The sequence below is a fragment of the Fukomys damarensis genome, unplaced genomic scaffold, assembly GCF_012274545.1.
Source record: "Fukomys damarensis isolate Sample0158 unplaced genomic scaffold, DMR_v1.0_HiC HiC_scaffold_19, whole genome shotgun sequence".
NCBI classification, from domain to species: Eukaryota; Metazoa; Chordata; class Mammalia; order Rodentia; family Bathyergidae; genus Fukomys; species Fukomys damarensis.
The window spans coordinates 25,777,883-25,791,832 of NW_022900931.1; the positions used below are offsets into that span (position 1 = coordinate 25,777,883).

A 13,950-nucleotide genomic window follows, 5' to 3' on the forward strand; every position below is an offset into this window, starting at 1 on the left:
GAGTCAGGAGCTGCCGGCTGAGGCCCAAGTACTAACCCGCGGGGGGCCGTGGGGGTACCGAGGGGCGGGGTGGCCACTCCGAGGAGACAAGTGCGGCAGACAAGTGCTGCCGGCATCGTGATCGAGGCAGTGTCTCAAAGCTGGTTAGGCCAGGAGTGCAAAAAGGTCTCTTTATTTGAAACCCCCAACTGTCTGTCCCTGAGGCCCTGGCAGGCTCCAGGCAAACACCCAGCAAACTGCCCCCGTGCCCACCGCTGTGCCCGGGCATCTCCAGCTCTGGGGCAGAGGGGGTGTACTCTGTCTCCTTGTTGCCCCAGTTTGTGCCCCACGATGACGTTTGAGGGTGAATGTGGGTCCCCACCCGAACCCACAGTTTCATCAGGTCTTTGGGTCAGGGCCGCAGTTGCTGCTTTCCTTTCCTGGGGAAGAGAGCAGAAGGGAAGCCTCTGCCCTGTCTGTGGTGACAGCTGCCTCACCAACAGCTCCTTTCTCCTCCCATCCCTGTGTCCTTATCGTCAGCACCGGGATATCAGCGCAGGGTCTTCCTCTCTGCCTTCTCCTCCAGGCCCACTTCTTTCTTCATGCACCACCAGCCAGCTCCCGGTGCCTCCCTCCTTCCCTCCAGGGCCCAGACCCACCCTTCCTAGGGTTTGCTCTGGGCCAGCACCCTGCTCACTCTTCTGGCCTCCTGCTGTCTGTCCTAAGCCTTTTATAGGCTCCTCTCCCTCACCCCTGACTCTGGCCTCTCTGAAGCCCTGACCTGCCCTTCTCCTCTTGTGGCAGCTTCTGTTGCCCACCTGCCTGCCCAGCCCTAGGCCTCTGCTCTCCACCTGCTGCCAACTCCCTTACTGTGCACAGAGGCAGGACCGCTGCTACACGGACGGCTGGTCTGGCTCCAGGTCCTGCTCAGCCTTGGCCTCCTGCTCCTGGTCCTCTTTCATCCTCTGATGGATCTCCTTGGCCTCAGCTCTCTCTTCCTCCTCAAAGAAGTCCTTGTCCAGGCGCTCGAGGTGTGGCATCTGCACCAGGGCCTCCTGGCGGTATTCAGTCTCATCCGTGCACGGGTTCTCCAGCAGCACCAGAGCACGCAGCTTGGGCAGGTCCCGCAGCTTGGCCAGCTCCCCCAGACTGGTTATTGCATTGCCCCTGCCAGAGTGGTTAGGGGTGGGTCACCCAGGAATAGTGGGCCAGCCAGTAGTGGGGTCCTTGGGGGCCCTCCCACTGGGCCAGTTTCCCTCAGAGCACTGGGTGCTGCCCAGTTCCACTCCTGTCCTGCCCTTCAAGGAACCCCTGAGTATAGTATGCTGCCCTGGGGTGTGTTGTCCTTCATCTGCTGGAACAGCAGCGGGCTACATTGTCCCCCAGGGGAGGCACACAGGTCAGAGCAGTTTAGATGGCAAGATTCAGGCCTTGGAGGAGGGCCTGGCACCTGAATGCTGGAGTGGGCAGGTGCTATGTTGGTGCTGGCTGGGGAGGGAACCTGAAGTGAAGGGCAGTGGTCTCCCCGTGGGCCTCTAGTGGGCTACTGTGTATTTATTCTCCTGTTCTTCCTGCAGGCCTCTGTACAGTGTGCCCAAGTGGTTCAGCCTGGCACCATGGATGTTCTGGGCCTTGTAAGGAGTGTTCTGCTTTTGTGGGATGTGTGTCATCTCTACTCCTTGTCATTTAGATCCTGTGTCTGCAGAGACCCCCCCCAAGCATGCCCAGCTAATAGTCAGTGAAGATGGGTCACACACACACATACACACACACACACGATCCATGACAGCAGAGCTGATGGCCAAGAGATTGACCCAAAGGACAGAGGCCTGAGTGTGGGGCTTTCAGGTGCATTACCCTCTCCTGTTGCCATCTGGAGGATTTTTTGTTTGTTTGAGATAGGGTCTTGCCATATAGTCTAGGCTGGCTTTGAACTCACTGTGATCCCCCTGCCTCAGCCTCCTAAGTGTTGGAAGGATTTGTTCTTGTTACCTCCTAAGGAAAGAGACAGTTTTCCTATACTTTTACTTAAACACATATAAGGCCGGGTGCAGTGGCACATACCTATAATTGAAAGTTTGAGCCCATCCTGGGCCATTTAGAGACTTAACAAGACCCTGTCTCAAAAAAAAAAAAAAAAAAAAAAAAAAAGTGGAGCGAACAAGGGCCGGGGATGTAGCTCAGTGTGAAGCTTCTGGAATCAATCCCTAGTACTTAAGGAAAGAAACAAAAGAAGATGGAAAAGAAGAAAAGAAACATACATAGACCACCAGTGGCTGGAGGAAAAGCTAGGTGTTAGAGCCATACTTGGAATGAGTGAGGCCAGGGTTTAATACCCAGTACCACAAAACAAAGCAAGAAAAAATCCTCCACTATAAGAGTTGCTGACAAAAAAATCTCTTCCTCCCTACACCCTCCAGAGTCTTTCTACTTGAGAGCTTCTTTCAAATACTTTCCTCAACTCAAGCTGGAGGGCATCCATGTGTTTAACGTCAGTGAGAAGGGACAAAAGAAATCAGCACAGGGACAGTCATTCAGGGAAGAAAGACAAGAAATGGGAAGGGAAAAGGGGCAATGGGAATGTCTACATGATGGGGCCAACGAAAGAGAGTTAGGAAAAAAGAAAAGAAAAAGACTTGGGAGCTAGAGATGTGGCTCAGTGGCAGAGCACTTGCCTGGCATGTGTGGGTCCCTGGGTTCAATCCCCAGTACCACCACACACACACACACACACACACACACACACACACACACACACACAAAGAGAAAAAAAAAAACGGTGTGTGTCCAAAAGAGAGCTTGGAGCCTGACTGTGCATGGTACTGTATTTCCAGCTACTTTGGAGGCTGGAGGACTGCTGGAGCCTGGAAGTTCAAGGACAGGCTGAACATAGGGAGACCTCACTACGATAAAGAAGGAAGGAAGGAAAGAAAGGAAGGAAGAAAGAAAGAAAGCAGGCACAGAGACTTCCTTTAGGGGTAAAGGAAGCAGGAGCATCTGCAGGAGAAGGAGGGGAGGACCAGACTGGGCTACTAGGCAGAACAAAAACAGGCACCAAAGCTCTTCTGGCCTGGGCCAGCAGGCACAGGGCAGGGCTTGACTGGGAGGCACACCTCAAGTTGAGGTACTGCAGTGACTGCATCTCCTTGGAGAAGCCGCTCAGAGATTCAATGTGGTTGTCTCGAAGATGTAAGGTGGTGAGATCGCTTAAGTTCTCCAAGCCTTCCATGTTCTTCAGCATGTTCTGGGCCTGCTCCCCAAGACATAGGAGATCAAGCGAGGAGGGAGAGGTAAGGGAGGGGCATCAGAAAGAGATAAAGCACAAGAGGAAATGCCAGAGAGGACAGCAACATGGGAGAGGGAAAGGGGCAAGCAGTGAATAGTGAAAGAGCTGAGAATGTCCCAGAGAGGCTGGGTGTGCAGCTCAGTGGGGCAGAGTACGTGGCTGGCACCCAGGGCCCTAGGTTCCATCCCAGAGGAAAGTCCGCTGTATTCCCTACTGAGGGCTCACCAAAGCCCCCTCTAAGGGGGAGGTATGTCCCTTCACCTCCAAGGCCAGGGAGCCCCAGACACGACTGCAGCATCCCCTGGAGTCAAGCAGCTCCAGTCTAAAAGGCTGGGCCTGCAAGTGGCCGCCTTAGCCTGAGCACACAGCGCAGACTGTCTCTGCATCTGCCAGCTGGGTGGAAGCATCCTGGCTGCTTTCACTTCACATCTCCGTGGACTCTGGCACCAAAGAAGGGCTCCACTGATGACCCTGGCTTCTGTTATGAGGGAGAAGCTGGGGACTGAGCCCACAGGAACCTGAGCATTCTCATTCCCCGCACCACCCGGTGGCCCGGGGAGCTACCAGAAAGAGCTTCTTCAGCTTGGGCAGGTTGATGCCTGTGGTGGTGTATAGCTGGTTCCCGCGGAGCTCCAGGGTGTGCAGGCTCTTCAGCTTCTCCGCGTCCAGACCGGTCACTGCCTGGATGCGGTTCCCTGGGGAGCAGGGGATCGGCACTCAAAGGGCTACTCTGAGGGTTCAGCGTTACAGCCCAAACTAACAGCCTCCTTCAAACACAAGAAGGGTGCTGGGGAAGGCCAGCTCTCGATGCTGCCTTGGGAGCCCTGGGCAAGTGGACCTAGGGGAACATGTCCACTAAGCCTTTGAGGGAAAGCAATGTACACGTTTGACTCCGTCTCCTGCAGGTCTTTGCTCAGATGTCTGCGTGATGCTCATCCTAACCCACCTGTTCCAAATTGTCACTTATGCCTCCCCCATTCTGCTTTCCTTAATCTTTTTTCTGAGGCAGGTACCTCCTCTTTGCATACTGTATAATTTTACTCATTTATTGTGTTTATTGTTAATTGCCTGTCTGCCCCGACTAGAAGTAAGCTATGAGAGAACAGGGATTTTTTTCCCCAGTACTGAGGATTGAACCAAGGGTCTTTACACTGAGCTTATATCCCTAGCCTTTTTATTTATTTTATTTTATTATTTTATTTATTTATTTTATACTGGGGATTGAACTTGGGCCCTTGCACTTGTGAGGCAGGTGGTGGAAACACTGAACCAAATCCCTGGCCCTTTCCTAGCCTTTTTTTTATTTTGAGATAGAATCTTGCTAAGTTGTCCAGGCTGAGCTCAAACTTGTAATCTCCTGCCTCAGCCTCCCACAGTGCTGAGATTCCAGGCATGAGCCATTGGGGCCAGATTAGAATAGGAAAGTTTGTTTTGTTCAAGGCTATATCCCCAGCATGAAGAAGTGTCATAACAAATCCTAGTACATGTCCTGATTTTTTAAAATGATGCTGAGGATCAGATCCAGGACCTTGAGCTGGGTATGGTAGTGCACAACTATAATCCCAGCACTCAGGAGGCAGAGGCAGGAGGATCACTGTGAGTTTGAGACCAACCTGAGCTACACAATTCAAGGCCACAGTGAGCTACATAGAGAGCTACATACATACGTTCAACAAAACAAAACACAATTTGACTACTGAGCTATGTCCCCAGCTCTGAGTGTCTTAATGAATGAATGCATGCAGATTGCTCTATGGTTCAACGAAGGACCACACTGACCACTTCTGTGAACCCCCAGCTAGGACGGAAAGAGTAGCCCAGCAGGGGGACCTGCCTTTGAGATCCAGGCTCGCTAGGCGAGGGTGACAGATGCCTTCAGTGTTGGAGATCTGGTTGTAGGCAAAGCTGGCAATCTGCAGGTAAGGCAGCTCATTCAGCTGGGCACTCCGCAGCTGGTTGCCATCGGCCTTGAGCCACAGCAGGTGAGTGAGATTATTGAGCGGCGCCAGGTCTGTCAGGTGGTTCTCAGAGACATCCACATAGCGCAGATGGATGTAGGAGCACAGCAAGGAGATGTCTGTCAGGTCTCTAGGAGACGCGGGCAGGGAGAACCAGGGTGGGGAAAGAATGAGGAAAACGGGCAGAAGAGCTAAAGCCAAGGACAACACAGAGAGGGCCACAGTGAGTGGGGAGGGGAATCAGTAACACTGGAGGGGTGAAAAGGGAACAGGAGGTAGGGGTGTGTATGTGCGTGCATGTGCATTACTGAGAATGGAACCCATGACTTGTGAGTACCACAGAGCTCTATCCCAGCCCTGTAGCGGACAGACTGTGTGTTCTAACAGTTCCTAACAGTGGACAGACTGTGCGTCCATGTGGGGCAGAGACCAAACTCTTGAAACGGTGAGAGGGTGAGAATCCACCAGCAGGAATATTATACACACAGACACACACACACACACATGCATGCACAAAGCCTCCAATTCCTGAGAATCTTCCGAGTTTGTCCTGTGTGCCTCATGCTCTGGGGATGAACCAGCACCTCCAGGAAGCTAGGCAAGTGCCCTCCCACTGAGGTGGACACCAGCCCCAGGGAGGCCTAGAGGTCCTGAAAGGTAAATCCCATCCTTCCCTTGTCCACGGGGCTGGATGAGAGATCCAGTCTCACCGAACACCAGGCATAAGAGTGGGAAAACAGGTGGGGGTCCTACAATCTCAACCACCGGTCGCTCTGTTCCCCAGAACACACCTGTCTTTAAGATCCAGTTTCACATAAGCGTGCGCCAGCCCATTGCCCGTCTTACAGAGCATAGATAGCCCTTCCTTCACCATGTCCTCCGTCAGGGGCGTGGGCAGCCACTGCAAAAGACGTCCCAGTCCCACGTCTCCTCTGGGCCCCTCGCTCCAACCCTCGGCCCTGGACACCCTCCCCTTTCCCGGCTCTCACTTCTTCCGGCAAGTCTTCCCCCTCTTTCCTGTAGTCTTCCCACTCCTCCGCATCCTTATCGTCTTCTCTCTCCTGTTCATCCTGTTCTGGCTCCAAGTCGTCCAGATCCTCTTCGTCCGACATATTTCTCCTCGTGGGAGGTTCCCGGAGTCAGATCAAGCTCAGTCCTCGTCCTCGTCCTGAGAAAGAAGGTCTAGGCTTCCAGCAACCCCCAGCTCCCCCACCTCTCTTGACAAGTACCTGCCCATTACCCGACCCCCAACGGTGCTTCGCCCTTGCAAACATCTGCTGACTGCCACCCCCATTTCACAACCCTCTCAGACCCCCAGAACTTTCTAACCTTCATTCCCCACTTAGCCCCATTTCCCTGTGTCCTCTGTCCTCCCACCAAATCCCCCTTCCCAAAGGGGTGCAGACCCTGGCTTTCTCAACTGGAAGCAGTTGTGGGGAAGGTCTTGGTTCAAAGCAGGATTGCTTTAGAAAAGGGGTAAAGGGTAAGGGGTAAGCGTTGTGTACGGTTGCTATGGCAACGGGGGGCGGAGCGCTGGCCCCTGCCGCCGGGGTCTAGGACCTGGGGCGGGGGGGGGGGGCAGACGTTGCCTGGTTACGGTGCCAACTTCCGAGTCTCAGGAACCCGGATGAAGCTGGACTAGGTGGCGCTCCCTGGCGGAGGTTGCAAGACGGCGGGCAGCGCTTAGCATAGGGGCAGTGGGCGGAGCCATCCATTGCGTCACCTGAAACCTTAAAGGGACAGGCCATCCTCACCACAACAGCACTGTACAGTATTGTGAATTTAGGAGAAATTTATCCCTGGAAGCAAAAGGGGCAAGATGGGTGTGGGAGTCGCTAGGTGTAGGAAGAAGTATCAAAGTAAGGTGTCTTGAACTCATATAGGCCCCGCCCATTAGTTATTTTCAGGTAAACTTTGGGAGATGATTTCATGGAATAAAAGGAGCCCAGGCCGAGGTACAGTATCGTAAAACCTGGGTTAGAATCTCGGCAAATCTGCAGCTTACCAGCAAACTAAATAAACTATAAACTACGGCAAGATGAGCTAAGCCTCAAGGAAAATTAGAGTGTAAAAGAGAAAGAACTAGGGCTGGGGATTTAGCTCAGTGGTTCAGCCGCCTGCCTCCCAAGCACATGGTCCCGAGTTTGATTCCTCAGTACAAAAAGAAAAAAAAGTTCTAAACAATAACAACAAAAAAAGGAGAGAGAGAAAGAACTGACAGAATCTGCTGGTGACAGCCCAGCAAACAACAAACCTGCCGCTTCGCCCGTCCTCTGCCCACCCCCTCCCTGCTGCCTGCCCGCCCTTTTCTCTGTTCCTTGTAACAAACCATACATACGGGTCTCCACTGCCTACTGTTCTGTCACCTTACTTCTTTGTCATCTCAGAACAAGAGCCCAAAGGGAGGAAGCTGATTATACTGCAATTGTTGTGAGGAAAAAGGGTTAGTATGAAGGCACTCTGAAGAGGTGGAAGCTTTATTGCCCTTTGTTTCCGGCCACTCAGATCCAGCTGACCAAATCAAAGGAACACAGATTGTACAGTTGGGGGCAGACGGACTACTCCCCTCCACTCCCCTGAAACTAGGCAGTGTCCCAGGGCCAACCCCCATGACCTTTGTCCCAAGGTCCACTACCTGAAGCCACCAGAGAAAAGGATCACAACCCCCTCAAATGGAGGAGCTTCCTTTGCCTGTAATTTGACACTGGGAGGGGGAGGCAGGAGGGTCATGACCAGACTGGGTTTTATAGTGAGTTCAAGGCTAGCCTGAACTGCATAGCAAGATCCTGTCTCAAAAACAACAAACACAAAGCCAAGAAAAGGATAACAAAGATCTCTGGAAATTCCAAAATCCCAAACCAAGATGCGTACCTGCCTACGGGACCTGTGGGGATGACCTAGAATTCATTAAAAGCTCATTCATATGGACTGCATCTCACGGATCCAAGTGTAACAGAGGGAATTATGGGAAAGGACATGCACTGTAACTACAGAAGAGTGACTCAGCACCCAGTCAATCATCTTAGCAATCATGTTTGAACACCAGATAGGAGCGGCCCTGGACCCCTCCCAACATTTTAAATTCTTTGGCTTTTTTTCTCTGTTTGTCTGCAATTTAAATTCTTAAATTTAAATGCCCTGAACTGGTCCTGTCAGTTGAGTATAACTTGCTACTTTGTCCTTACTGTGGTGAAACCTGTCCTGGAATCTCATCACCTACGGTAACAGAAGGAGGTAAAAGGAGAAAGGATTTACTCAGAGTTCGCTTCCGAGGAGGGGTTGGGACGCCCTGGCCTCTGATCACCATCCTCCCAGCTCCCAGTGTTGGACTCTGGGGTCTACAGGGACTCACAGGCTGGCATGGGATTAGGTACACCAGTAATTCTGAATAATGAGGTGCCAGCCTGCACGATGGGGCCTTTCCTAAGTGCCAGGAAGTGATGCATTTTGCTGTGCTGGGGACTGAACCCAGAGCCCCTACCTCTGACCCCTGCCTGCAGCCCAGGAGGTAATTTTGTAGCACACATGTAGGAAGTTTCATATGCCCAAGGTGGATTCCAAGTAGGGGCAGAGCTCCAGTGTGGCCTGGAGGAGAGGCAGGGCCAGTGTGGGGAGGGCACAGGAGCAGGGAGCAGCCCATGGCAGCCTCCTCCTGGAGCCATCGGCAGCCGGGTGCCTTGTGTTCAGGGCAAGGACTGGAGCTGGCTGCATCACCAGGATATGTTACTTCATGACACCCGATAGCCTTCCCCGCCGGCCAGCCTAGAGAAATCGAGTTATTAATTGAAACAAAAGTACAAGTACAGGCCAGGTTTGCAGCTCAGTGGTACCCATTTGTGAAGCCCTAGGTTCAGTTCCTAGCACCACAAATAAAGACAACAACAAAGCAAATAATAGGAAGTGTACAGGGAGAGACACAGACCTTCATGATGCCTCAGTGCCACCATGTTTTATTAATATATAAAATTTAAAAAATTAGAAATGGCAGAACTGGGTAAGGTGTTGCATGCCTGTAATTCCAGAACACAGGCGGCTGAAGCAGGAGGGATCACTGCTAGTTCGAGGCCAGATTAGATTACACAGTGAGTTCAAGGCCAGCCTCGGCAATTTACCAATTTAGTAAGACCCTTTCTCAAAATGAAAAATATAAAGAACTGGGTCTATAAGTCAGTGCAAAAGCCCTGCATTCAGTCCTTGGTACTGTAAAAACAGAACAAAACAAAAATGATATGAATCATAATAAATACTGTTCATCAATTGCATTTTTAAATGTAGCAATGGTTTGAGCCAGGTATGGTGGAGCACACCTGTAATCCCATCACTAGGAGGCTAAGGTAGGAGCACTGCTGTGAGTTCAAAGCCAGCCTGGGCTACATGGTGAGTTCAGGACGAGTCTGGCTTACAAGTGAGAACCTGTCTCAAAAAAACATGTTTTGGGCATCTTTCATATCACTAAATGTAGCTCCACCTCTTCATTTTTATGCTTGTCTAGTCTCCTATTATATAAATATACTACAACTTTTAACTGTTCCCTATTGATGGGTGTAACTTTAAAGAAACTCTCAGGGCTGGGTGTGAGGCTGAAGGGTGAGGCATGGTGGTGCACGCCTGTAAACCCAGCACTCGCGAAGCTGAGGCAGGAGGATTGCACGGAGTTCAAGAACAGCCAGAACTACATAGCAAGACCTGTCTCAACCCCCCCGCAAAAAAAAACCCCAAACACCCTAAATAAATAAAGCCTCAAATATGAGATTCGCAGGAGCACTCTGGCCGCTGCAGCCCCTCTGGAGCTGGCTCAGTGTGGACAGGGCAGCACCTTAGCGGCCGGGCCGTGTTCAGGAGCAGAACACCCAGAGGTGAAGGTCCGCGCCAGCGGCGGAGAGAAGCAGGGCGAGGACAGAGGTGCTGAGAAGCTGGCACCGCTAGCGGCCGCTCGGGGGCGCGCGAGGCATTCGGGCGCGGGATCGCGCACGACCAGCCGCCCACGTGACCTTCTGCGGAGGGAGCCGCCCCGCCCCCACTGTGGTAACGTAAATGGAGAGGCGGGGCCAGAGTTTCCCATCTTCCCAGTCGGTAGCCATTTCCTTCCTATTCAGCTGATTTACCTTTTCTGCACTTCATGCACAAACCTGTAAAAACTGGAAAATTAGTCGTGGGAGTGAAAGGAGATGCGGAGCTTCGTCTTATGCCATTTAGGGTGGGCATCGCGCCCGTGACAGGGGAGCCCGAACTGTCGTTCCCGGGCCGGACCTGGCCCTCCGCATCTCGCCTGTTCCTGAATGGTTCTGGCGCGTTTCCAAATTAGGTGCCGGTGCTTTCAGAACCCTCCTCCGTAATGCCTTCCGAAGGCAGTTCAGCCACCTCACTTGGCTCCCAAGCAAGGAAACAGCGATCCCTTTCCGACATGAAGGAAAACTAGCTTACTAAGCAAGGGGTGAGATGTCCTTCTGGAAAGTGGTACAAAAATAATAGCTTCAAGAAATGCACACGCCTGTAATCCCAGCTCTCAGGGAGGCTGAGGCAGGAGGATCAGAAGTTTGAGCCCAAATCAGGACAGTGAGTGAGACCATGTCTCAAAAATTGAGAAAGAGAGGGTGTATCTACAATCAAGTGCAATCGAGACTCAAGAAATTAGTAAAACAGGCTCGTCAGGTTCTAAAACTGCCACAGTGACAGCAAAGTGCGTGTTATTAATCTTTACTGAAGACCGAAATTAAACATTGCTGGAAGATATGAACCAGAAATGCATGCCTAACAGTTGCGGGACATGGCAAAACTGGGCGCAATGGGGCGATCCGCTCAGACGGGGGTGCAGCTCAGTGGTAGAGCAAGAGTTTAGAAGGCTCGCAGCCCTGCGTTCAATCTCCGTGTACTGGGGAAAGGGTGGTGGTGGCAGCAGTTGGCCAGCATGGCTAGAAGGCCAGGTCGGATCCCAGCACCACAAAAAAGAAAAGAGGCCCTGCCTGGGCGGCAGCACCTCCCCTGATCAGTCGGGCAGAATCTCGCAGAGAACAGAGGCAGTGTCTGGGCAGGGTTCCCACAGTGCCACCCTGGCACCTCGCTCTTCATAAAGGCGCAGGAGCCCCCTCCTGCTCAGCACCCCCCAACCCGTGCATGCTCACCCAGCGTGCTTTGCTCAGGGATGAGGATGCCTGCCCTCCTCCTGCTGGGTCCTGAGCTGCATCCTCTGCATCATCAGTCTCATCATTTACACCAAACAGAAAGTGGATGAGGGGGAATGCGATTGGGGTTTTAGTGATTTCTGTGAGACAGAGGTGAAACTCATTGTTCATATAGCCTAGCAAGCGTATCGGGATGGTTTTGTAGACATCACTGAAGAAGAAAGGAAAAGAAAAAATTTTTTCAGAACTCAAGGCCTCACACTGAGCAACAGATAGGGTCCCACTAAATTGGACAGGCTGTTGTCAAACTTGCAGTTTTCCTGCCACAGCTGCTGGAGTAGTTGGGATTACAGGTGTGCACCATGGCTCCTGGTTTAAGAATTTCTTGAGAGCCACAGAGAATAATAAGTAAAATAGGGCTCAGATATACCACACCTGCCTGGCAAGGACAAGAACCTGTGTGTGATTTCCGGTACAAGAAAGTAAATAAATACCGTAGGGAGCTGATAAAATCATCCTCAAAAGACAAAGATGAACAGGAAGAAAATATCAGCTTAAGTCGTTCTAAATTGGATGTTGGGAAATGGGAAGGGGAACGGAGAAGGGAGGGAGAAAGGTACAAGAAAAAAGTGAAAAAAGAACAGGAAAAGTAAATAAAGCTTTTGTACATAGGGAAGTGAGGGGGCTTGAGAGGGGGAAATGGGATAAAATAAAATAAATTTTATTTTTAAAAATCACTTTAGCCGGGGATTTAGCTCAGTGGTTCTGCTGCCTGCTTTGTAAGCACAATCAAGGTCCTGAGTTTGATCCCCGATACAAAAAAAAAAAAAATCATTCTAAATTCATTTAAGTGTCCCATGCTATAAAATAGCTCAATGACTTAATTTCTGAATAAAGCCCTTGTATTAAATGTGGTTATATTGGTACCTTATAATTCTTTGTAACTCAGCAATTCTACCATTAATTTGTATCCAACAGAAAGACCTTCTGGGCTAGGTGTAGCTCAGGCTTAGAGGCCCTAGGTTCTCTTCCAGCACTAGAAAAAAGAAAACAAATTACTGTGTACATGATGTACAAACCTTTTGTGGACCTAGGCATGCTTTGTCGCGGGGAGAGACTAAGACTGGAAACCAGGGCCACATTGGCATATGGTTAGGCAAGGACTCTGCCACTGACCTACATTCCTCAGACCCCACTTCTGAAGATTGAGCCCAGGACATTTGCACTGAGCTACATCCCCCACCTTTTTTTTTTTTAATTAAAAAAATTTTTTTTGAGATAGGGTCCCAATATGTAGTTCAGGCTGGCCTTGCCTGAAACTCACAGTGATCTTGTCTCTCGAATGCTAGGATTACAGGTGTGTGCCACCACACCAAGCTACCTGCTAAACTTTTGTCTCTTTATCATCTTTGATCATTACTTAATTTCCAGTCCTTAGCACAAGTCATTGAACGGGAGCCAGAAACTGCTCTAAATGCTTTACATATAAGCTTGTTGCATCCTACACAATAGATATTCATGGAAGCTCTGATTAACACAGGAGGTCGATGCATGCTGGCCTTTGAGTGTTCATGCCCAGTCTGGTTCAGCATCTTTGGCCTCTTTCATGTCGCCTTGCTATAGTGTGGCACTTAGGAAATGTTCAGGAAACAATAGTTATGCTCAGGGGGTACTTGCTATGCACCAGGCTCTGTGCTAAGTGCTCTAACTGGATTTTTTTTTTTTTAATAGTCTAAAACTTTTTGGTACCAGGCATCAAACTCAGGACCTTACACTCTCGAGGTTCATAGCCGCCTTTCTTTACCCAGGCTGACCTCAAAGTCACTATCTTCTTGCCTCAGCCGTCTGAGTAGCTGGGACTACAGGCACATGCCACCTCGCTTGGTTTCACCTAGGTTGTTTCAACTCTAAAACAACCTTGTGATGTAAGTACCATCCTTATTGCCATTTTACATAAGAGAAAACAAGTTTGGATAGTTTGGCAACCTCCGCAGAGCTTCTCTTGGAACAACTCTCAGAAATAGGACAGAGGCATGCGGTAGTCTCAGCCACCCAGGAGGCCGAGGCTGGAGGCTATTTCAGTGCGGGATACAGAGCGATACCCGCATCTCAAAACAACAAGGACTTAGCCCTGAGCTCTACTGAGTGAGAGAGGAAAGGGACTGCGCGGTGTGGAGAGCAGCTGGAGACCTAGACACCTACAGAGCAGAGCCCGGGACAATTGGGAACCTCTGGCTTCAGCGAAGGCTGGCGCTGGCTCTGGCTTAAAGCAGGAAGGGACCAGCCCAGCAACGGTGAACCAGAATCTCGGGACCTCAGAAACCAGGCCGTCACAGGGAAGCCTTTCGCGACCCCACGCCCACGCCGTCCGAGCTCAGGAGCCAGCCGCCCAAGTGGCCCACAGGTCTCCACTGTGCACACCCGCCGGGACCCCAGAGAGTGGCCTGGCGTCAGAGGTTTCATTCCGAGAGGGGACAGCCCGGGGCGGACCCCAGGTGGAGACGGGAGGGGCAACGTCCTGCAGTACCCCCGACCTCCGCGCACATCACCCCTAGGACTGCAACCAGAGGTTCCCCGCGCCGCGCCCTTAGCACTACCCGGAGAG

General features: G+C 51.3%; 1 protein-coding gene across 7 annotated transcripts; it reads right to left on the minus strand.

Annotated features, from left to right (window-relative positions):
* Window positions 1-6: 6 nt before the first annotated feature.
* Lrrc23 (leucine rich repeat containing 23) lies at window positions 7-8,167 on the minus strand. 7 transcript variants are annotated; one of them, XM_010611680.3, is made up of 9 exons: window positions 8,095-8,167; window positions 6,813-6,953; window positions 6,213-6,391; window positions 6,015-6,124; window positions 5,100-5,353; window positions 3,830-3,960; window positions 3,093-3,229; window positions 850-1,146; window positions 7-419 (listed from the first exon to the last, which is right to left on the minus strand). In XM_010611680.3, exons 3-8 carry the CDS (start codon window positions 6,333-6,335, stop codon window positions 873-875), a joined length of 1,029 nt encoding a protein of 342 aa, XP_010609982.1. In that variant the 5' UTR covers window positions 6,336-6,391; window positions 6,813-6,953; window positions 8,095-8,167; the 3' UTR covers window positions 7-419; window positions 850-872. The 7 variants fall into 7 exon arrangements, with proteins under 7 accessions (XP_010609982.1, XP_010609981.1, XP_010609979.1 ...); XM_010611679.2 differs by lacking the exon at window positions 8,095-8,167 and adding an exon at window positions 7,590-7,657; XM_010611677.2 differs by lacking the exon at window positions 8,095-8,167 and adding an exon at window positions 7,562-7,638.
* Between the last annotated feature and the right edge of the window lie 5,783 nt (window positions 8,168-13,950).